This window comes from Thalassophryne amazonica, chromosome 18 (assembly GCF_902500255.1).
Source record: "Thalassophryne amazonica chromosome 18, fThaAma1.1, whole genome shotgun sequence".
NCBI classification, from domain to species: Eukaryota; Metazoa; Chordata; class Actinopteri; order Batrachoidiformes; family Batrachoididae; genus Thalassophryne; species Thalassophryne amazonica.
In genome coordinates this window covers 31,179,104-31,202,195 of record NC_047120.1, presented here as the reverse complement: position 1 = coordinate 31,202,195, position 23,092 = coordinate 31,179,104, and the positions used below count along the sequence as shown (strand labels likewise).

Here is a 23,092-nt window from a genome sequence, read left to right as displayed (position 1 = left end):
GAACTTTTGAGCCATCTATCAGTCAAGAATTTTACTGTGGATGTAGAAAAATTAATTCATATGCATAATAATCACATTCTAGATTTTTCCATCCTATGAGCCTTTGGGACATACATCATTGCGCTCCATCTGCACCTGTTCTTTTCTGGATTATGAGTATGGCTTCAGGTACTACTTGCAGATATAGTGCCTTTTTCCTCTACTGATTCAGAATGTAGTATTCTTGCCACTGACAACCTGTTGGAGTCTGACACAGGTCTGTCTGTCTGTCTATCTGTAAAGTAAGGAGCCAAACCAGTACGAAGCTAACCCAAGTGGGTGAGGATGATGGAACACCTGTACAGGTACACAAACATCTTTGAACGGCTCATATGCATCCAACGTGAAACCAAATGAATGAAAAAAGAAAAAGATAGGGATCTGGGTTGCCTTGAAAAGACTTATAGATGGACGGACGGGCAGAGTGATTACTATATACCACCCAAATATTTGTTTGTGTGTGTGTGTGGGGGGGGATAAAACACGGATACAGTCTTTGGTTTGAAATTTTCGGTGTTAAACAGCCTTACGGTTTTCTTTGCTACATGTTGTAAGACAGGTATCAGTTATACGTACCCGAAAAGGTCCCTGCAGAAGTGGCTGGAAGACCCCATTGAAGGAACACTGGCTATATTTGCAGTGAGTGAAGTTGAAGACATGTCGTATGACTTTCTGACACTCCTGGAAGTTTCCCTTTCCTGTGTGAATAAATGTTTCAGGAGCTTGGGGGGGTTTTCTGTTTGACACACAGGGACTGTCATAGACTACCGAGTAGTTCAAGGTCCGATTGTAGCCGGGGTGGAAACATGGATCTGATACAGTTCTTGGACCTGCCTAGGAGAGAAAGAGGGTGTGAGGCAAAAGCAAGAGGATGATCAGGAGAAGCTTAATGACAGCATTCACTGTATTGAGCCACACCTCTCAAATCATTCCGGGTTAGATTTGAATAGTCTGTGAAATCTTAGTGTGATGTTTACCTGAGTCTGATGTGCAAGCAGCAGGCGTTGTAGCTGGTCTTTGCCATAACACAGGAAGCTGTGAGTGTACACATTGTAGTCGTTTCCATAAAGTCGGAAGGTGACAGAGTTGCTGGGTGACTCAGAGCCATCATAATTGTCGGAAACAAAGCTAATCTGAGTGGAAGCCCCGCCAAGGTCCAGAGCGCCTGTGGTTTCCCGGCCCTGCCAGTGAAGTCAGACTGAAACACACTGACCAACACGGAGTCGAGCCAAACATGCACAAATACACGGGTGTATGCGCAGACCTGTTTTAGACGATCATCCAAGTAATTGACAGTAATCCACCCAAAGGCACCCTCTTCCTGCCCACTGAGGATTCTCGCTCCTTGATAAGAAAAGGGGGATTTCTGCAGGGTTTCTGCCACAGCCAGAAAGACGCTTTCTGACAACGAGCTGTTCTCCATGCTGTGTGCACACACAGGACAAATTCATTCCAATCACTGCCTCTGTGAAGCATGTTACTGGACTGCGTGTGTACATGTGCTTTATACTTGAGCAATCTCATTCCAGCTGTAGCACCCAGATACAGCGGGGTTTCATTGTGTCTGTTTTCGGGAACCTGCTGCTGGGCCTCCTGCATGCATTTTTTCAGAGACTCTCCTGCCTTCAATGGAGCAGAAGCGTAGCTGGATATCCCCGGTCCTATAGAGGAACAAAAATGTCAAGAGGGTGGAGATGAAGTCACCCAGACAAAATTTTGTAATAGCAGGTGTCAGTTGAGAGATGTGAGCCTTCTGGACTGGAGAATACAAGGCTGTCATGCTCAGTCACACAGGGAAGGGAACCTGTTGTCAAATGTATTCATGAGCCAGAATTACAGAACACATAAGTAGCTTTCACCACATCCACAACTTATCACACTCTTTCACCTTGGTCACATTAGCTACAAGAGACAGAGGCAAAGCAATGAGCTGTCAGCTGTCATTTTCAATCAGATTGGCCATTTTACAGCAACAACAGAAAAGTGATTGCTACGCCACCAGCGAGGTGGGGCCAAAATAGACAAAAAGTCAATTTTATGCAAATACTACACTATTGATATTCCATATTGTGTTCAACAAGTATTCCCAGAGCAAAGTTGTGGCATATGGTTAACTTCTTGGGTATAAAGTCAGCCTACCCTGGTCGGTGAACCGCATGTAACTGGAACTGAATCACGGCTTGTAAGCATCTTTCCTGGCATAGAGAGCAGTGTAATTCCCATGTGGTTGTTGCGATCCAAGTGATCAAACTTTCCACAGAGATGATACCCATATCCCAGTTTGAAACAAAGATTGTGTGCAGTGCCAGAAGAACAACATCTGCATCTGCCTGGAGTAGTTCGGATCCATTTCTGCAGATCCCTCAAGCTTTCCCCACCCTCAGCTGTTTCATTGACTTCACCAAACCCTCAGTTCTGTCTTCAGTGTACAGTGAAAGCAAATAAAATTACCTTATTCCAATACTTTCAGAGGGAAAGACTCTGGAAGACCTTATAGTGTCTGCTTTTTGCATACTAATGGAGATCTCAGCTAATGTTCCGTCTTTATGGGTAGTTTGACCAACTGAGGTACTCATGTAATCGAAAACTGAACTTACTTGTCTTCAGCAAAAGCTGATGGCTTTACACATGCACCATAGCTGTGCTTGACAGAAAGCATTCAACAAGGTTCAACATAAGATAAATGAGGGATTATTTAACCTGCATTTCATTGATTCAAGTGTGTTTTGACTAGTGTGGTGATCTGTAAGATGACTGTGAAAATTCACCTTTTAATTAATTTAATAAAATGTATTTATTTGTTTATATAGCATCAAATCACAACAAAGCTGCCTCAAAGCACTTCACACAAGTAAGGTCTAACTTTACCAACCCCTAATCACACAGGCAACAGTGGTAAGGAAAACCTCCCTCTGATGATATTGAGGAAGAATCCTCAGACCGCACACCAGACTCAAAGGGGTGACCCACTGCTTAGGCCATTCTAATAATTACAAAGTTTTTGCAAAGTTTTACAAAGCTGAAGAAACAGAAAACAGGAAAAATCAAGCAACATAACATAACATGGCAAAAGAAAAGAAGAAGAATTTGATGAGAAGTCCATGCAGGTGTTTGCACCACAGGCAGAGGTCATCCAGCATTCCTCATGCCGTCAGTGGGCCTGTTCCTGTGACAATGTCCATTCCAAATGCAGACTGTGTGCGGCACCAGCTTCAGGCCTGGCATCCCACGGTCAGTCCGGCACCCTGCAGTTTGTAGCACTCAATCCCTCAGTTCTATGCGACGTAATCTGTATCTCAGACAGAGAGAAAAACAGAAACAGCAGAATCAGTCGTCCGGGAAAAGCAACACCTAAGGTATAAATCACCAGCACTAAGTCGACAGGAAAGCAAAGAAATTACTAAGGTGATCGCCAGCTGCTAGCCCTAAGCTTCACTAAGAGACCTCTAATTTATATGAAGCTGAGACCGAGACCTGTTCCCTTACTAATAAAATGACTTTAAAAGGATAGGAAGCATAGTAACATACTATGCCAGTATGCTAGCCATACTAAAGGGAGAATAAATGTGTCTAAAGACTAGACTTGAAAGTCTCTACAGAATCTGACTGTATTATCTCCGTAGGGAGATTATTCCACAAAACAGATGTACGATAAGAGAAAGCTCTGTGACCCACAGACTTTTTATTCACCCTAGGGACACAAAATATTCCTGCGCCCTAAGAACACAGAGCCCAGGCCAGTACGTAGGGTTTAATTAGGTCGGCTAAGTAGGGAAGTGCAAGTCCATGAATAATTTTATAGGTTAATAGCAGAACCTTAAAATCTGACCTCACAGTGACAGGAAGCCAGTGAAGAGATGCCAAAATGGGTGTAATGTGGTCGAACTTTCTGTTTGCTGTCAAGAGTCTGGCAGCAGCATTTTGAACCAATTGGAGAGCCCTAATGCTGGACTGCGGTAAACCAGAAAATAGAGCAGATACATACTTGCATCACTATTTAAAATCATTTATGACTCTTCTGCAAGAGGTCGTTTTTTGCTTCTATGCAGTCGTTGACTTTTCATGGTATGACAATGCTAATTTTTCAATACATACTCACGATAGGACTATCATGAATCGTCATTACACCCCTAGCTGTTTGCTGTGAAGATCACATGTGAGATCCAGATTTCTGTGGTGTTATTTTGGATTTATTGGGTTTTGACATTGTGGATGAGAATGATACTCAAACTCTGAGACTTTAACATCATTGTCTGTATTTTATTGAGCTTTGGGGAATTGCTGAAGTCCATGTGATTTCATGTAATGGTGTAATCCTGGAATATGTGCTTTTTGAACAATTATGACATTATATCACGGTGCATTTATGATGTTACCAGAATGGCATTCATTCCATTTGATTAGTATTAAATTACAGATTTATATAAGCATTAAATCCTCTCTCTAGCCCTAACAGATTGATTGGACAACAAACTCGACAGCCAAAGGCCGTTAGCTGTGTCCCTGAGTTGGGACTTTGTTGAATACTCACCTCGGTTATAATTGATAATGTAACACAATTTTTGTTCCTGGCTTCTATGTCTATGGAAAAATGACTACATTCAGCACAAACTTTGATTTTTATTTCTTTTTTATGTTCTAGAAAGTTCTAAAAGTTTCTTGAAATTTCTAGATAATTCTGGACAGTTCTAGCAGTTCAAGAATATTCTAGAAGACTACTCAGTAGTAGTGAAGGCGAATCAAGAATATTCTTGAAAACAGACAAATTTCAAAATATAATTGTTCAGGTCACAGAAGCAAAGTTTCTGTGGAATAACGGCTATTTTCTATTTATTTAAGGCATAACAGGTTAGGAAAACACACTGTGTATCCAGGAACAAAACAAAAATAAAAATTTGTTACATAGTGTAATAAGTAACTGTGTGCTATAAAAGGGCCAGTGAAACAACCCATCCAGGTTGCAGTTATAATCAAAGAAATATATTTATCAGGCTTAACTACTGTAATAAAACTATCAGTCACAACTTATAAAACGATTACAAAGTACAAATGCCTTATCAAGAAGTGCTACAGTTTCTATATGACATTTTCAAGGATAATACTTCGACATTCAATCAAAGCTTAAGATGTGGTGTTGTATATTTTGAATTTAATAATCAACTTAAAGAAACCTGTAGCATGCATCGCTCAGGTTGAGGTGAAATTGGGACATCTGTCTAACAAAGAAGTGGGACAGCAAAAAAAAAAAAGAGGGTGTATAGACATTGAGAATGGCTATTTTTTAGAGACTGGTTAAAGATACACCCACCTAGGGTGACAATTAAATATGACTATGAAATCATATATCACCTTTCTGTTGGTCATATCACACTCAAAAAAATAAACCGCTGTCTCAATGAGAAAAAGTGATGCAACAATTTGCATAGATTTTTCTAAGTTATTTCAACTTAATGAAATTAACTCAACTTAACTAGAGATGGCTTGTGGCATTAAGTCAGTTGAAAGTTGAAATAACTAAGTTGAAATAACTTTAAAAAAATTATGCAAATCTTTACATCAATTTTCCTCATTGAGACAGCAGTTCCTTTTTTAGAGTGCATCTTTTAACTTTGGTGAGCTTGAATGGTTAAACTCAAACTTACAACTGTTAAACTCATACAGTGTGGAGCCATTATGGTTTAAACATGGTGGAAGGGTTGTGTGGTAGTCAAGGGTAAAACTGTTAAACCGAACGCTCCATTTTAATACAATAATTATGGTAATGTAACTCAAACTTTGAAAAAAGTTATAGTCACTCATTTCCATTAATTAAACTAACTCAAAAATGAATTCTTGTCATAACTCAGTTCCTTTAAGTACATTTAAAGTCTTGGGGCATTAAAGTGTTGGTGATGTATTTCCAGTGCATTTCATTCACTCATTTTAATTGAGTTTATGTAACGGAGGCCAGCAGGTGTTGCTGTGCATATGTAGTTAGTAAACCTCACTCTCAACAGCTCAAAAGAATTCTCTGGTCACAAGGACAAAACCCTGGGTTTTAGCCTTCTGGTTAGAGAGTCCGACTTCCATGCTGGAGATCGTGAGTTCGCGTCCCAAAGGAAGTGAATAGGCAGAATCATAACAACACAACGCAGAGTCAACAAGTAAACCAAAGAATGCATCAAAAAAATCTAATCCAAAATGTAATGCAAATTTTTTTAGGCAGAAATGTATTTGTCACTTTTTTTTACATGTTTAATTAAGTATAAATTGTTAAGTTACTAAAACTTTAACAATTAAATTTTTGAAAATTATTTTATTTAAGTTGGCAAACTCAAATGGTTTAAGGCAATCGGTTTCCTCAAATGGTTTGAGTTCAACTAACTCATTGAGTTTTACAGGGTAGAGTGGTTCAATTTTGAGTAGAATTTATTAAATGTCAAGGCTTACAGAAACCTGTATTACAGTATCACAAAGACTTAAAATATACAAGTTACAGCCATTGTACTCTTTCAGTGCATATTCTACTGTTGTTGTGTAGCTATAGTGGGATGCTATGCTACACATAATGCACTCATATTCACATTTGAATAATCCAAGCTGAGGTCCAGGGCATGAGAGGTTTTCTGGTGAGGGAACAGATCTGTGAGCAAAGTATGGACGCTTGTCAGAAAATCATTTATGGGAGCAGCATCCACCACAGCTGCCTGAGGTGAAGCAGGTGAGCAACTACTCCTCCTCCAACATCTCTGTCCTTCTACTTTTGGACCATCCCATGGCCAGCCCCATCTTGGTCCTGCCACCAACAAATCTTGGTTGTCCATTCGACTGCTCCCGTTTTTTTGTGTTCGGGGTCCCCACAGCGGATACAACCAGATCTGCATTGATATTTGGCACAGGTTTTACGCCGGATGCCATTCCTGACGCAACTCCAGTGTTACCTGGAGAAACACACACAGCCGCTGGTGTTCCAAAGAGGTCTCCCATCCAGGTACTAACCTGGTCCCACACTGCTTAGTTACTGAGATCTAACGGGATCAGGCTTACACAGTTTTCTGGTGAGGGAACAGATCTGTGAGCAAAGTATGGACGCTTGTCAGAAAATCATTTATGGGAGCAGCATCCACCACAGCTGCTTGAGGTGAAGCAGGTGAGCACCTACTCCTCCTCTAACATCTCCCTCCATCTACTTTTGGACCATCCCATGGCCAGCCCCATCTTGGTCCTGTCCACCAACAAATCTTGAAAGGAAGAAATGAGCATAAAGATGTGGCACAAATCAAGTTTTTTTCCATTATTTAGTTTGTTTTGAATTTTTTAATTCAATTTCATTTTGGTTTAGTGGCTTAGGGCCGAGAAAAAGTTGACTGACCTTGACTTTGCAGACGATGGTGTGATCTTTGTGGAAATAATAGATACCTTGATTGCAGAACTTGAGAATCAGAGCCAGAAATCAGAGTGTCTGGGTTTGCAATTGTCCTAGATCAAGATGAAGATCCAAGCTCTCAATGACTTCCTGCACTCAGCCATCAGAAGTGTATCTCTATACATCTAAAATGTTGAACTTGTGGAGATGTTCAACTTATCTGCAATAACATTCATGTCTCTGAGTTCTTATAGAGTCATAAGGTCATTGGACAAAGATGTTTAGTGATGGCAATATCATTGCAGAAGAATGAAGGTCAAGGTCTTTAGGGTCCTGATCCTTCCTGTCTTACGGTATGGCTGTGAGACTTGGATGCTAACCAGACAGAGTCGCCTCTGCGATGACTGGTTGTACCAGGTACCAGATGTCTTCGGAGGAGCCTTGGGTACCAACTGAACGACTTTACGTCAAACAAACGATTGCTTAGATGAACTCAGATGAAGAGTATCACTTGCATTATGAGGGTGCAGCAGCTGTGGGGACGGATTGGTTGTCTGCCTGGGTGGTTGTAATCGAGTACCCAGAAGTGCTCCGTGGTGTGGTGGATACAAGGAACCAAAGCTCCAGCCCATACTTCCAGACGTGAGATGACTTTCATTTTAGATTGAGTGATAACAAAAGTAGAGTGACACTGTCTAAGATGCACAGTGTAAATAGCAGAAAAACTCTTTAGCCCAGATTTTTGGTGGTCTATGGCTGCTGCCTCATGATAGCAATGAACCATCACTTTGGCTGAATACACCTCATTTTAAGATCAACATGGTCATGCATGAGCATTGGTTACTGAACGTGAAAATGATAACGGTGTCATTTGGAAATTGACAATGATAATGGTGTTGCTTTGTGTTGGGTGTGAAATTGCCCTCTGTGTTTTATACCGTCGACCTTGCAGGAGTGTGTCTGTTCCACTCTGCCAGTGTTGTTGTCTTTCTCTGCTGGCCATCCATATATATACAGCGCAGTGTGGGAGGAGCCAGCATCCAGGACGATCCCATACTGGCAGGCAGAAAGGAAGTCACAGTTCAAAGGACATCCAACGAGAAACACATTAAAGTGGTTGTGAAAACCAAAAAACATACTTCTACAACATGGCAGCAATAGATTAATGTGTAACCGGAGCTCGTGTTCAGTAAAACTGCACTTACACTGTAATCAGTTACAGCTGTAAATCTTGCTGATGAGTGATGATTTAATATCATTATCAACATCCAGAAGCAGTTACCCACTGTGAGCGCATACTGATCAGAGTCCATATGTGGTTGGTGGACTTTGGACAGAAATGTATTTCATTTGGATCATTCTGACACACTGTTTAGCCAAACTGGTCCAGCTAACTATTTACATTACTTCTATTCACACATTTGCCTGTCCGTCAAACATTGATGATATTGATGTCTCCAACCAACATCTATTTAAGATACATAGCTCAGTATTTGCTTCCTTTGGTGGGAAACAGGGACAACACACCATATTTTATGTCATCACCTGCTGCTTGTAAATTTATCTCTGCCTTACAAAAGGCAGTGTCCCAGTTCAGGGGAAGCATCCGTCTAGGCTGTCTTATTTAGAAAGGTCTTTGGAGTGGGGTCAAACGAATGTAGCCTTCTTTCCCCTGAAGATGAATAATACAACACATGTATCTCACGTGGCCCAAATAATCCCAAGAATCATTGCTTGATTAAACTTAAACTAAGATCATCTCATCTCATCTTCAACCACTTATCCGGGATCGTGTCGTGGGGGCAACAGCTCCAGCAGGGGATCCCAGACTTCCCTTTCCCAGGCCACATTGACCACCTCTGACTGGGGGATCCTGAGGTGTTCCCAGGCCAGTGTGGAGATATAATTTCTCCACCTAGTCCTGGGTCTTCCCCGGGGTCTCCTACCCAGATTCATATGCTTGGAACATCTTCCTAGGGAGGCACCCAGGGGCCATCGTTAAAAGATGTCTGAACCACCTCAGCTGGCTCCTTTCAACGCAAAGGCGCAGACTGTTTTATTGACGCAGGAGACCAGCATTTATAAGATACATAGCACAATATTTAAAACCACTATATTCATCCAAGTTATTATTATTATTGTTGTTGTTGTTGTTGTTATTGACCTCCTCTGCTGAGAAAAAGGGAAATCACACTATATTTTGGTTTAATCACCTGCTGGTTGCTGGTAGTAAATTTGTTTCATTCAAAGATGATGTTCAGAAGAAGACAACAAATGAATTCAGCAGCAAGTTATTTGAAGCAGAAAATATTTTAATTTGTAACAAAATGATAAATAATAATAATAACAACAACAACACTATCAACAGGTTACCATTATTTCAAATAAACATTTCTGTTCCAGAACATTAAAAATATTAAGGTTCTGGTTTCGGTTTCTGCTTTGTATTCCTTGAACCAGGTCAATGCCTTATTTAGGACAAACAGACTTCCACACGGGGACGGGGTAAAATATTTAACTCTTTACCTTGTACTTCGTGTGGAGGGGCTTGTTCTGCAAAACCGCCACTGTCACCAAGGCAACAATCGCTATGACGCCAATCACAGTGACGATGATGGTCACCGGCGTGTACCATGGGTTCCTCTCTTTCATCTCTGAGAGTGGGGGCGGAGAGACAGGCAGGGAGGAGACGGGGGAGATGGGAGAAGATGAGGACACAGAAGAGGACAAGAGGAAGGGGCCACGTTAGCCGGAATCCAGATGGGAGTGATGTCAGAGTGAGCGAGACACTCCCGGTCTGAAGGTGCCGGGAGTGTTTAACCGTGTTGTTTTGTAACCAAGGACGACATACAGATTTCTAATTTGGTGTCTTTGAAGTTGCTCCAAGCTGTTTGTTGAGTCTATGAACCCTCCTCTAATAGCACCAAATTATTTACGATTTCCACTTCTGGCAGTTGATTAAAAACCAACTCATAATCACCCACGTTCCTGCAGAAACAGACCACCTGGTTAGTGAACACAAAGCACTTCATTTGGTAACTTATATGGGAATTCTGCAGCATTCCCAGCAAGCCAATTAATAATTTACACATGCTGTTTTTGGTGTTACACACAATCTTGAAGGGGTTCGATGAATGCATCTGCTGTGTTCGGTGCTGTCGTTAAGCTTCCTGTGTTTGCATATGGAAAAAGTGAAAAACATGCACGCTCACACAGATGTTGGTGTGAATATCACAATTCCATATCCAGAGCCTATAAAGGGACTAAAAAAAAGGGTGGAGGAAAGGATGTAAGGGTGCGACTCTAGTCACAGGAGGGTCCCTTGTGATAAAAGGGAATGAAAAAGGACACAACACACATGCACGCACACAAGCACATTTGTTTGATTATTACAAAAGTCAGCAAACTGGCAGTCTGGGTACACAACATGTGGCAAAGTACGAACAGAGACACACAGCCGACGCTTGATGAAGACGTATAGATGGACGGAGGCCACTTCCCCGAGCGTGACCTTTGGGCAGTGTGGGGAAAAAAAAACGGAACTTAGAGTTTAAAGCCGCGAACCTACAGCAAACACAGAGAAGAACAGAACGCTTACGTACCTCTGTTGTCTGCTTCAATGAACTTAGGACTAACAGGGGAGGGAGGGAGAGTGGAGAGAGACCGAACGGGTGGGGGAGAGAGAGAGAGAGAGAGGGTGAGCGAGTGGATGGAAAGGGAAACAATGAGGACAGGAAGGAGACGGAAAGGTCAGAGTGATAAGACATAAATGTAGCTGCCCGGAGGACTAGTACGGAGCGGTTCTGAGGCGCTGGGTTTGGCATTTCCTCCCCTAGTTGGGTCAGCACAGCCGATCGCCATGGAGACGCAGCTAACACGGACCAGGACCCCGTAAAAGAGACTCTGTGAGCGAACGCGAGGCAACGGCCGGGTCGAATTCCTTCCTCTGAGGGAGGTGTAGGACAGAGGGGAAGCGGGGACTCCCTTGTTTGGCTTCGTTTTTAAATTACAGACTGTGATGTCACTTCTGTGACGGACTGGAATTCCCTCATTTTCTCGCTGGGAAATGAGTGTTTTTGTGTGTGTGGAGAGGCAAACATGACTTGCCTTTAAATGTGTTGACCCATTCAAGACTTCCAGTTGTTTATGTTTCTCTCGCTACACATCCAAACACGTGAACACTCAGCCGTGCGCGCACATACACAACGTGAATGGATCGCTACATTTCCTTCCTAGGCAGTGTTGAGGTCAGTCGTGAAGGGGTAATCCTTCATTTTCAAGAAAATAACACTTTGACCTCAATCTACATAAATATTTAGTTTGTCCTAATAATGAGAATCAACATTTTAAGCAGATATAAACAATGTTTCAACAACTTTAGTACATCAGCAACATCGTTACCTTGGGAGCAGGGCTGGACTGGGACAAAAATTCAGCCCTGGACTTTTTGGTCCAGACTGGTCCACCACTACAATCCGCTTGCTCCCATTAAAGTACATATAAACACACAAACCATTAATAACACAACTATACTGAACAATATCTCTTTATATTCTGGAGCCTTAAATAAAATAAATGATGAAAATCATTAAAATAGCAGATCTACACACTCAAACCACATCACATTATAACATGTGAGTTGTAACTTGTAGATCTGCAATTATGTGTGGTATCCTTTGATGAAAGTCTAAACTAGTGGTTAAGTGATTATTCATAAAAGTAACTAATCAGTTAATCAGGATATGAATATGGTATTGTTTTCCAATACTTTAGATAACTAGATTTAGTTGTAACACACCACACTATGCAGAGTTTGCTATGAGGTGAGCACTTTACATGTTTGATTTAAACGTTTATGGAGTCATAAAACTTAGACCTGTAAGTGTAACTGGAAAAAGGGGCGGGGGGGGGGGGGCAAACATTTATATGAATGAGTGTTTATCCACACCATGTTGACACACACCTGCTATCATTGCCACCACCTCCACCAGCATCCTCCTGCTCCCGTACCACCTCACTTTCACTGTCCGACTCCGACACCACCTGGTGCTGCTGAGGGGGACTCGCAGGCGCCCCTGCCATGCCGGCCCCCACAGCAAACATCTCTGAAATTTTCTGCTCTTACCAGCCTCAGTTGCAAGAGGTTTTTTTTTCTTTCCCTCTGTTTTTCTACACTGCCTTTCTGTTTTTTCTCCATTTTGTGACTCACTTTGTATTTCATGTTCTGCTGTGTGTTTTTCTCTCTCTCTCTCTTATCATAATTGCTCATCATTAAAGGTGACTGGACAAGAGGGATCTAGAACATGCATGGGTGGGATGGCTACAATGGGGTTGGGTATTCTTTGACAGACAAGTCACTAGGCCTATGCCGTGTCTGCAGGCTGCAGCTGAGCTCTCTGGGCTGGGGCATGTCTCTCTCCCTGGGCCGGGAGAGTTAACGTGGCAAGGTGTAGCAAAAAAACAAACAAAAAAAACAGGCAGCCATTGGGCCATTATTGATCGGCCCACTGGGAAAAATCCCTGTACTCCCAATGGTCAATCTACCCTTGCTTGGGAAAGTAGGAACCACATTGTCCTCAGCGTCGCAAAAATGAGGACTATCACTTGCATTGTGAGGGGAATCAGCTATGACATTTTGGCCATGTGGCACATTTTTCTGGCCATAGGTCAGCACACAGGTATGTCAGTGTTGAGGACTGGAGAAGGCCAAGGTGACGTCCACTTTCAGCTGACTGCAGCAGGTATATAGTTATTTTAGAGAGGCTGGTATTGGTCAGTTGTCTGCCTAAATTGGGGCCATCCAGGACCTTGTGTGGTTCCATGGTGTGGTGAATGCAGCAACATGTAGGATTAACGCATGCTCCCAGACTTTACTTGACTGCCCATCTGTCCATGAGTTTTATATGTATAACTCCTTCTGAATCGGTTGGTCGATGGTAGTACACCTTATAAATATGTACATGAGGGAAAATAATTCCAGTCTGACATTTTCAAGAGGAACTTTTTTTGCTGCTGTTGTTGTTTTAAATACATCATAACTGTAGAAGTATAAACAGACCTGCTGGCCTTTGATGAAATAAAATGACCACTTGTTAATCCTCAAGGGTCCAGAAATGTTAATGTGGACCCCCCGGCAACTCTACATCAACATCATGACAATTACAGTCACTGATATGTCACACTGTGTTGAACACAAGTTACACAACACAGCGTGACATATCAGTGACTGTAATTGTCATGAATTGCACCAAAATGTACTTTAGTTTGTTACGCATGAAAACATTTATTCTTAAAGAAATAAACATGAAGTAACTTGTTAAAATCTATAAATATGTCTGACGTATACAATGGATGATTTTTCTTTACTCTGTGTTTGAGGAGGCAGCTGTCGATCTGCTGCTGGAACAATAAATTAAGGTTTCACACTCCCAAAATCCAGACACTATCAGCTTCTTTCTGACCCAGATAAATTTTGTCCACTCATATGGACAAACCCCAAATTACATAATCACGAAGGCAAACCTGCTAACTGGACAACATGCACTATTTTGTGCATTTGTAAAATGCAATCCTCAGTGACTCTTTTAGGAAATCAGCATGCAGGTGCATTCGTGAGTGCAATGGTATTTGCACACATTTTTACACACGCAAACCTTTAGTTATTCTGGCCTCAAGTCTCTAAAGTCCTGGTGTTTCCTCTCTTACTTTGTGGTTGTGAGACTTGGATGGTAATCAGCGATCCAAGATGATGACTAGATTCAATTCAATTTATTTCATTTATATAGCGCCAAATCACAACAAAGCTGCCTCAAGGCGCTTCACACAAGTAAGGTCTAACGTTACCAACCCCTGGAGCAAGCACACAGGTGACAGTGGTAAGGAAAAACTCCCTCTGATGATTTGAGGAAGAAATCTCAAGCAGACCAGACTCAAAGGGGCGACCTTCTGTTTGGGCCATGCTACCGACACACTTGACAAGACAAATATACAAGATGTCTAGATGTCTTCAGTAGGATTCTTGGGTACCGCTGGAATTGCTTAGAGTCAAAAATAATGGTTAGTTATGGAAACTAAGGTGAGGAGTACCACTTGCATTGTGAGGGAGCATCAGCTACAACAGAGTGTGCATGCGTTGTGCATTTCTCTGTGCATGAGCCAGCTTGTAGGTGCATCAGTATTGAGGACACCAGCAACTGAAGAAGGCCAAGGAGATGCCCAGGTTTCATTAAGCTGTGACTTTAACTTTGACAGTTGGAGATGATCCAGTTATCTGCCTGGGTGGTTCCTCTTCCGGCTGTGAGGCAAGAGTGCTAAACATTGCACCATTGTGCTCCACAGAGTTCAACACAAAGAAGCACGATGCAATCCAGGACAGGACACCTGGATGCACAACTAAGTACAACCCCAATTCCAATGAAGTTGGGATGTTGTGCAAAATGTAAATAAAAACAGAATACAATAATTTGCAAATCCTCTTCAACCTGTATTCAATTGAATACACCACAAAGACAAGATATTTAATGTTCAAACTGATAAACTTTATTGTTTTTGTGCAAATATTTACTCATTTTGAAATGGATGCCTGCAACACATTTCAAAAAGCTGGGACAGTGGTATGTTTATCACTGTGTTACATCACCTTTCCTTCTAACAACACTCAAAAAGCGTTGGGGAACTGAGGACACTAATTGTTGAAGCTTTGTAAGTAGAATTCTTTCCCATTCTTGCTTGATGTACAGCTTCAGTTGTTCAACAGTCCGGGGTCTCTGTTGTCATAATGTGCCACACATTTTCAATGGGTGACAGTTCTGGACTGCAGGCAGGCCAGTCTAGTACCTGCACTCTTTTACTACAAAGCCACGCTGTTGTAACACGTACACAATGTGGCATGGCATTGTCTTGCTGAAATAAGCAGGGATGTCTCTGAAAAAGACGTTGCTTGGATGGCAGCATGTGTTGCTCCAAAACCTGGATGGAACTTTCAGCATTAATGGTGCCATCTCAGATGTGTAAGTTGCCCATGTCATGGACACTAACACACCCCCATACCATCACAGATGCTGGCTTTTGAACTTTGTGCTGGTAACAGTCTGGATGGTCTTTTTTCTCTTTTGTCTGGAGGACATGACGTCCATGATTTCCAAAAACAATTTGAAATGTGGACTCATCAGACCACAACACACTTTTCCACTTTGCCTCTGTCCATTTCAAATGAGCTCGGGCCCACGCGGTAAGATCTTTTACACAATGATGTTGGTTTTTGAATGCAGTGCCGCCTGAGGAATCGAAGGTCACGGGCATTCAGTGTTGGTTTTCGGCCTTGCCGCTTACATGTAGAAAGTTCTCCAGATTCTCTGAATCTTCTGATTATATTATGGACTGTAGATGATGGATTCCCTAAATTCCTTGCAATTGAACATTGAGAAATATTGTTCTTAAATTGTTGGACTATTTTTTCATGCAGTTGTTCACAAAGTAGTGATCCTCACCCCATCTTTGCTTGTGAACGGCTGAGACTTTTAGGGATGCTCCTTTTATACCCAAGCACGACACTCACCTGTTTCCAATTAACCTGTTCACCTGTGGAATGTTCCAAACAGGTGTTCGTTGAGCATTCATCAACTTTCCCAGTCTTCTGTTGCCCCTGTCCCAGCTTTTTTGAACTGTGTTGCAGGCATCCATTTCAAAATGAGCAAATATTTGCACAAAAACAAAATTTTATCAGTTTGAACATTAAATATTTTGTCTTTGTGGTGTATTCAGTTGAATATAGGTTGAAGAGGATTTGCAAATCATTGTATTCTGTTTTTATTTAAATTTCGCACAACGTCCCAACTTCATTGGAATTGGGGTTGTAGAAGATGATATCAAAAGCATCTGAACAGTGGAGGTCAAACTGTGAACTGTGAAATTTATGAAACCATGTGCTGAAGTCACAAGGGAACAAGAATGATGTAAGAATGAAACCACAAGTGATTATCACACACTTTGTGTTCTCATTTTTAATGTCTTCACACACCTTGACTTACACACTCACATTACTGGAGCTACGTATTTGTCAGACTAAAGCCTAGAATGATTGAGCACATCTACAGTTTGCACAAGAATTAGCACTATTACTGTAAGCTGGAGCCAGTTATAAAACCTATGATTCATGATGCTGTCAAAGTCTTGGAGGCTGTGCGATAGAGTTGTAAACGTGTTCTTGATCGACTTGCCTTCTCAGTTACACTTATTGTCAAACCTGAAGTGTATTTAGCAAGAGATGAAACAGTCATTTCCTTTATTTGTAGATAAGGAATCTGTCTAATTTATGACACTATGATTTAGGTGTTTTCAGCATGTGTTATGTTTGCTGTTGATGATGTTGTTGGCAGGCAACTCCACATATCGATGTTGTTGGCAGGCAACTCCAAATATCCAGTAAACACAGTCGGAGGTGCACATGCTGAGACAGAAAACTAGGGCTTACATGAGCCACAAATTAAGGGCATAACATCACAGATCACGAGTGACTGTCTCAAAAGAACAACCCAGGCTAGAAACGGGAATAAATACAGACACAGGGCGAGGCAGGGGCGGATCTGACTTCAGCTGAAGGAAGGGGGGGTTGTGACTTGGTTAGGGGTGCCAAAGGTACACCTGGGCTCCTTGGAAAAATTTAAAAATCTACAGCATTTGTTCCTGCATTCTAAGGCAATGTGGGAAGCAAAGTACTCACTCTTGAGTCACAGTGTTTAAAACACTTTTTTTTAAACACTGGAAAAGTAGTTCTGCAAGCAGCTGGGTTCATCAATCAGCCTTTGTTTAGGCAAGACCTTTCCTATATTTTATCACACCCTTGGTCAGTCGCTAGAGAGACTGGCCAACACTCCAATCACACAACAATAGACCATCCATAAGTGGGAAGTGAAACACAATAACAAACAATAGATGTGAAGCAGGTGTGTGGGTGGAATTCTATGCAGTTGGGGAGATGCCCAACACCTCAGATGCTTATATACAAAGACTGACAAGGAGAAACAGAAGAAGGGGGAAGATCAACATGAGGAAAATGGAAGAAAAACACACCACTGTTCTGACACAACATATCTGTTGTTTTTTTAATTTTAACCCAAGGCCATCAAATATGGCCATCAGGTATCGTGAAGGCATTGCGTCCGTCCATCCGTATGTCTGCCTGTGCTCAGCATAATTCCAGTCCTATTACTGCCAGATTCTTCAAATTTACAGGGAACATTCTTGGGACACAGACCTTGGACATGTTCAAAGATGGCTAACCTTGATCTATTTTAAGAGGTATTTTAAGAGGTTAAAAGGTCACATTCACATTCTGTTTCAGTCTGCTCAGTGTTGTTTTTGAGCTGCACTGTGACTCCAAAATTGCTTCGTTTTGTGTGTTTATATACGTTTCTCATATATTATGTAAAAGCTTGCAAGAAATAAACACTTCTCAAACTGAAAATGCTGTTTTAGGATCCTAATAACACCTCTGAACTTATTTACAAGGCAATTTGTGGACGTTGGCATGGTGACATCACAGGCTGGTGGCTAGCTGCAAAACTCTGTTTCATTTGTGTATAAATATATCCTCTTTGTCATATATTATGTAAAAGTTAGTGAGAAATAAACACCTGTAAAACTGAAAATGCTGTTTTTGTAAACTGATAACACCTCTGGAGTTATTTAGAAGACATTTTGCAGACGTTAGCATGAATACTAACGCCCGCTAACTCAAAATTTGTCTCATTCTCAAACTCGGTGCTAGGTCACTTCAGCAAAGTGACCAATCCGAAGACAAGAATTCGTACTTCCGTGATTGTCCGCTCGGTGAAAGCACGCTCATGCTGTATATTGTTTTATTGAAATCAGCCGTTATTTATTGTCTCTAACTTGCTTCTAACGGCCAGCTGACAACTATCATAGCCTGGAACTATGAAATTTATACGCCAAGCTGACCTAAAATGAACCATTGAACATTAAATTGACTTTACTGAGGACTCTGGCCTGTTTCAAAAGTTATCAAATTACATGTATTTGTATTGAGTTCGGCGATGTTTCCACAGAAAAACTCCGCTCCTCGAGGTTAAATGCCCGGATGACTGAACTTGAGAATTAATAGCTGTATATGTACAGAGGGTGACCTACAAATATTCCTTGATTTGCACAGCTTCCGCTCTTAGAACATAAATATTGTTTTTGATTGATTGAGTGATAGAGGGGCTTTATTGAACATGTACAAATTGTACTTAAGACAGTAGGATCTTAATAATTAGTTAAACAACTACAAATTGTAAAGAACACAATGCTCATACGGCAGGGTATTTTAGCAATGCGTTATATTTTAAATATGCATGCTGAGCTGCATTAGTGTGATAGAAATATGAGCTGTTCAATCATTCCAGTTGCAAATTACCACCCCTACTCAAAACTGATGTTCAGTACTGCAACCCTTATGAAATAGTGTATGACATCCAAGCGCCCATGCATGTGCGCTATAGTGTTTCCATTTCCTGCGCTTTCTGTAAACACTAATGTAGTGACACAGCGAGTAATAGCAGATGTTATTCTACTATTTTTGCTTTAGTGTGTGTTCCTTTTAGGCATTTTTTAACAAATATTTTAAGGTTTTTAGAGATTTTAAAGAAGCTTGTACATATATACGAGGTCTATTAGAAAAGTATCCGACCTTATTATTTTTTTCAAAAACCATATGGATTTGAATCACGTGTGATTGCGTCAGACATGCTTGAACCCTCGTGCGCATCCGTGAGTTTTTCCACGCCTGTCGGTTGCGTCATTCGCCTGTGAGCAGGCTTTGAGTGAGGAGTGGTCCAGCCCCTCGTCGGATTTTCATTGTCAGGAAATGGCGGAATGATTTGGGCTTTTTTTCCATCAGAATTTTTTCAGAAACTGTTAGAGACTGGCAGCTGGAAACCATTAGAAAAATTTATCTGGCTTTCGGTGAAAATGTTACGGGCTTGGTAGAGAATAAGGAGTGTTACTGTCGCTTTAAGGACGGCCCCCATCGACAGGCTGAACGACCATTTCATTTCTAAACGGATGGCTGTCTGGATCCATGACCATCGTGTGCCATTTCTCTGGTTATCACAAGAGCTGGACATCAACAATTTTCCGTCAGATTTCACTTTTAACAAGAGATTTTGTCATGGAAAGCCGAGAGGAGGCTTTGTGCGTCACAATGGATTCGCTACTGGAGCGAGACAAAACCACCTCCGTTTTGGTCTCACAGGACGGCTTTGAGATGGCGTTCAGACAGCTGTCGGTGGTTTTTCCATCAAGTGAATATCCGAGAAATTGTGGATGTGCCTGGACATGCCAGAACATGTCCCATGAGGCTTCATCACGGCGTTGCTTTGCGCCATGCGGCACCGCCGCGACGCGCAAAGCCTCCGCTCCTCTTTCCATGACAAAAACTCCTGTAACAGTGGAATGTGCCGTTCGTTTCCAAACTGGACGCTGTGTTTTATCCGGGACATCATCTGACTAGCACAGGAATTGTGAAAAGATGTGGACATCAGCACTTTTTCGGCACATAGAGACAGACGTGCGGAGGAATTCCGTGTGTCGCGGCGGTGCCGCATGGCGCAAAGCAACGCTGTGATGAAGCCTCACGGGACATGTTCTGGCATGTCCAGGCACATCCACAATTTCTCAGATAATCACTCGATAGAAAAACCACCGACAGGTGTCTGAACGCCATCTCAAAGCCGTCCTGTGAGACCAAAACGGAGGTGGTTTTGTCTCGCTCCAATAGCGAATCCATCGTGACGAGCAAAGCCTCCGCTCGGCTTTCCATGACAAAATCTCTTGTTAAAAGTGAAATCTGCCGGAAAATGGTTGATGTCCAGCTCTTGTGATAACCAGAGAAATGGCACACGATGGTCATGGATCCATACAGCCATCCGTTTAGAAAGGAAATGGTCGTTCAGCCTGTCGATGGCAGCTTCGGAGCGCGGCGCGCCCCACAGCCGCTGGGGGCCGTCCTTAAAGCGACAGTAACACTCCTTATTCTCTACCAAGCCTGTAACATTTTCACCGAAAGCCAGATAAATTTTTCTAATGGTTTCCAGCTGCCAGTCTCTAACAGTTTCTGAAAAAATTATGATGGAAAAAAAGCCCAAATCATTCCGCCATTTCCTGACAATGAAAATCCGACGAGGGGGCTGGACCACTCCTCACTCAAAGCCTGCTCACAGGCAAATGACGCAACTGACAGGCGTGGAAAAATTCACGCATGCGCACGAGGGTTCAAGCTTGTCTGACGCAATCACACGTGATTCAAATCCATATGGTTTTTGAAAAAAATAATAAGGTCGGATACTTTTCTAATAGACCTCATATATATATATATATATATATATATATATATATATATACATACACACACACACACACACACACACACTGGCTTTTACTTATCAGAAAAGAAATAAGCAACAGTAGTAGCTTGAGAAAGCCTCTTTATTTAAACACTGTTACTTGAGTGTTGCTTGGAGAGCAATATTTAACTTGTCCACCTGTAAAAACAATTCTGCCACATGAAATAATGTTTGTTCCCATTCTGCTGGCCCGATGTTGAGCTTTTAAATACATTTGACCGCTAACACATTACATTTAATCCCTAATCATGTTTACCTAACTACGCCTTAAACAAAACCCTAAGACGTGAGTCCAAACGAGCCTATTAGACCAAAGACAGTTTTTACAAGGACAGAAGAGCAACGGCAGTCTACATCCTCCTCCACACAAGGAAGTAAAACTTTGGAGGAGTTTACAATGGCAAAGTATTAAATCCCAGTTAGCTCTTTGTTTGATAAAGGTTTTTGAGATATGACACAAAATGGCCGCCAGCCCTACCAATCAAAAACAGTGGGATCATTAATCTCCTAAAATAAACAGACAGAGACAAAGAGACAGAGAAGAAAAGAGGCTGTGAGAGAGTGCAGATACTGTGTGATACATAAACACTGTCCGATGAGTCAGCAGGTGACACTGCTACCACTGAAGAGGTAACTAGTAATCACCACATCTCGCTAACACTGGTGTTAAAACGAACATTCAAAGCTTTTACTTAAGCAACAAGCAAAGTATTTGCTAGTTCACGTACAGACTCTGTGGCAACTGAGCCTTTAAATATGAAATTTATACGATTGTGTATTTCTGAATCATCCAGCAGGTGCAGATGTTCAACATGTCGGACCTCTGATTTGGACACTGGAACAATGTTTCAAAAGACATGCATTGTAAAGGTTTCAGAAGGATCCGAAACAGTGTTTCTAGTTTGTCGTTACTAATTTGTAGTACCGACAAGAAAAATTTGATATCATCCCCAGCCATGTGATCTATCCATTCTTTAATTCTGGTTTTACTTTCCTATCCAGTTATGTAGTTCGCACTGTATTTTGCCTCATCTTTCTCCCTGAAGTTGTCAGGTGGCAAACACATCTAAAGCTTGTTTTCCATGACCAATTCTTGATACTCGATTGTCTCTATTTTTGGCATACACACACACACACACACACACACACACACACACACACACACACACACACACAAAATCAGGTGTAATTGGTGATAAAAGCAGCGCTGCATAACACTGTAAGTAATTGGGAAAGTTTTAAACATGCAAAAAAAAAAAAAATTGTGATATTGCAATAACTCATGATCCACAAAACCTGGATGATCTGATTTAATTGGTGCAGACAAAGTGTACGTAATCTTCTGGAAAAGGAGATGAAAGTGTTTCCAGTTACGGTCTCTGAACAGAAGCCTGATTCTGATCCTCCTCCCAAAACCACAAGAAGCATGTTGCACTCTTCAACAGAAGACGGGTTTGAGACACTTTAGCATAGTGGAAAAGTGTGGGGAAAATGCAGAATTAGCATTTTGTACATGTGCAAAAACAGCTGCGTAAAAGGAATCGTATGTACTCAGGTGTATTTGGTAATAATCGGTTACATTTGCATGTAAGCAGATATAAAATCATAGGCAGGTCAGCGTTTGCCTCCTATTTAAAACAATTGGTCCCATTTAATCAATTTTGAAATTGGGACAGAAATTGGGGCTCAAAATTGGCAATGGGAAACCATTCTAAGGGATATTACACAGGCAAAACAAAGTTCCTTTTTAAATTGATGCAGTGCATCAGTGTTTCCACCATATAATCATTTACAGTAGTGTTCAGAATAATAGTAGTGCTATGTGACTAAAAAGATTAATCCAGGTTTTGAGTATATTTCTTATTGTTACATGGGAAACAAGGTACCAGTAGATTCAGTAGATTCTCACAAATCCAACAAGACCAAGCATTCATGATATGCACACTCTTAAGGCTATGAAATTGGGCTATTAGTAAAAAAAAGTAGAAAAGGGGGTGTTCACAATAATAGTAGTGTGACATTCAGTCAGTGAGTTCATCAATTTTGTGGAACAAACAGGTGTGAATCAGGTGTCCCCTATTTAAGGATGAAGCCAGCACCTGTTGAACATGCTTTTCTCTTTGAAAGCCTGAGGAAAATGGGACATTCAAGACATTGTTCAGAAGAACAGCGTAGTTTGATTAAAAAGTTGATTGGAGAGGGGAAAACTTATATGCAGGTGCAAACAATTATAGGCTGTTCATCTACAATGATCTCCAATGCTTTAAAATTGACAAAAAAAACCAGAGACGCGTGGAAGAAAACG

General features: G+C 41.5%; 1 protein-coding gene across 4 annotated transcripts in view; it reads right to left on the bottom strand.

Annotated features, from left to right (window-relative positions):
* Positions 1 to 23,092, bottom strand: part of entpd1 (ectonucleoside triphosphate diphosphohydrolase 1) — a 59,634-nt gene that overhangs the window by 8,391 nt on the left and 28,151 nt on the right. The window contains exons 1-7 of one of the 4 annotated variants that reach the window (XM_034194779.1): positions 10,987 to 11,031; positions 9,911 to 10,038; positions 8,330 to 8,440; positions 1,550 to 1,700; positions 1,304 to 1,463; positions 1,017 to 1,220; positions 616 to 873 (exon numbers count right to left, since the gene is read on the bottom strand). In XM_034194779.1, the coding sequence (XP_034050670.1) occupies positions 616 to 873; positions 1,017 to 1,220; positions 1,304 to 1,463; positions 1,550 to 1,700; positions 8,330 to 8,440; positions 9,911 to 10,019 (993 nt within the window). In that variant the 5' untranslated portion in view covers positions 10,020 to 10,038; positions 10,987 to 11,031. Of the gene's footprint in view, positions 1 to 615; positions 874 to 1,016; positions 1,221 to 1,303; positions 1,464 to 1,549; positions 1,701 to 8,322; positions 8,441 to 9,910; positions 10,039 to 10,986; positions 11,032 to 23,092 lie in introns of those variants that run through there. The other 3 variants (XM_034194776.1, XM_034194775.1, XM_034194777.1) reach the window with 3 other exon arrangements.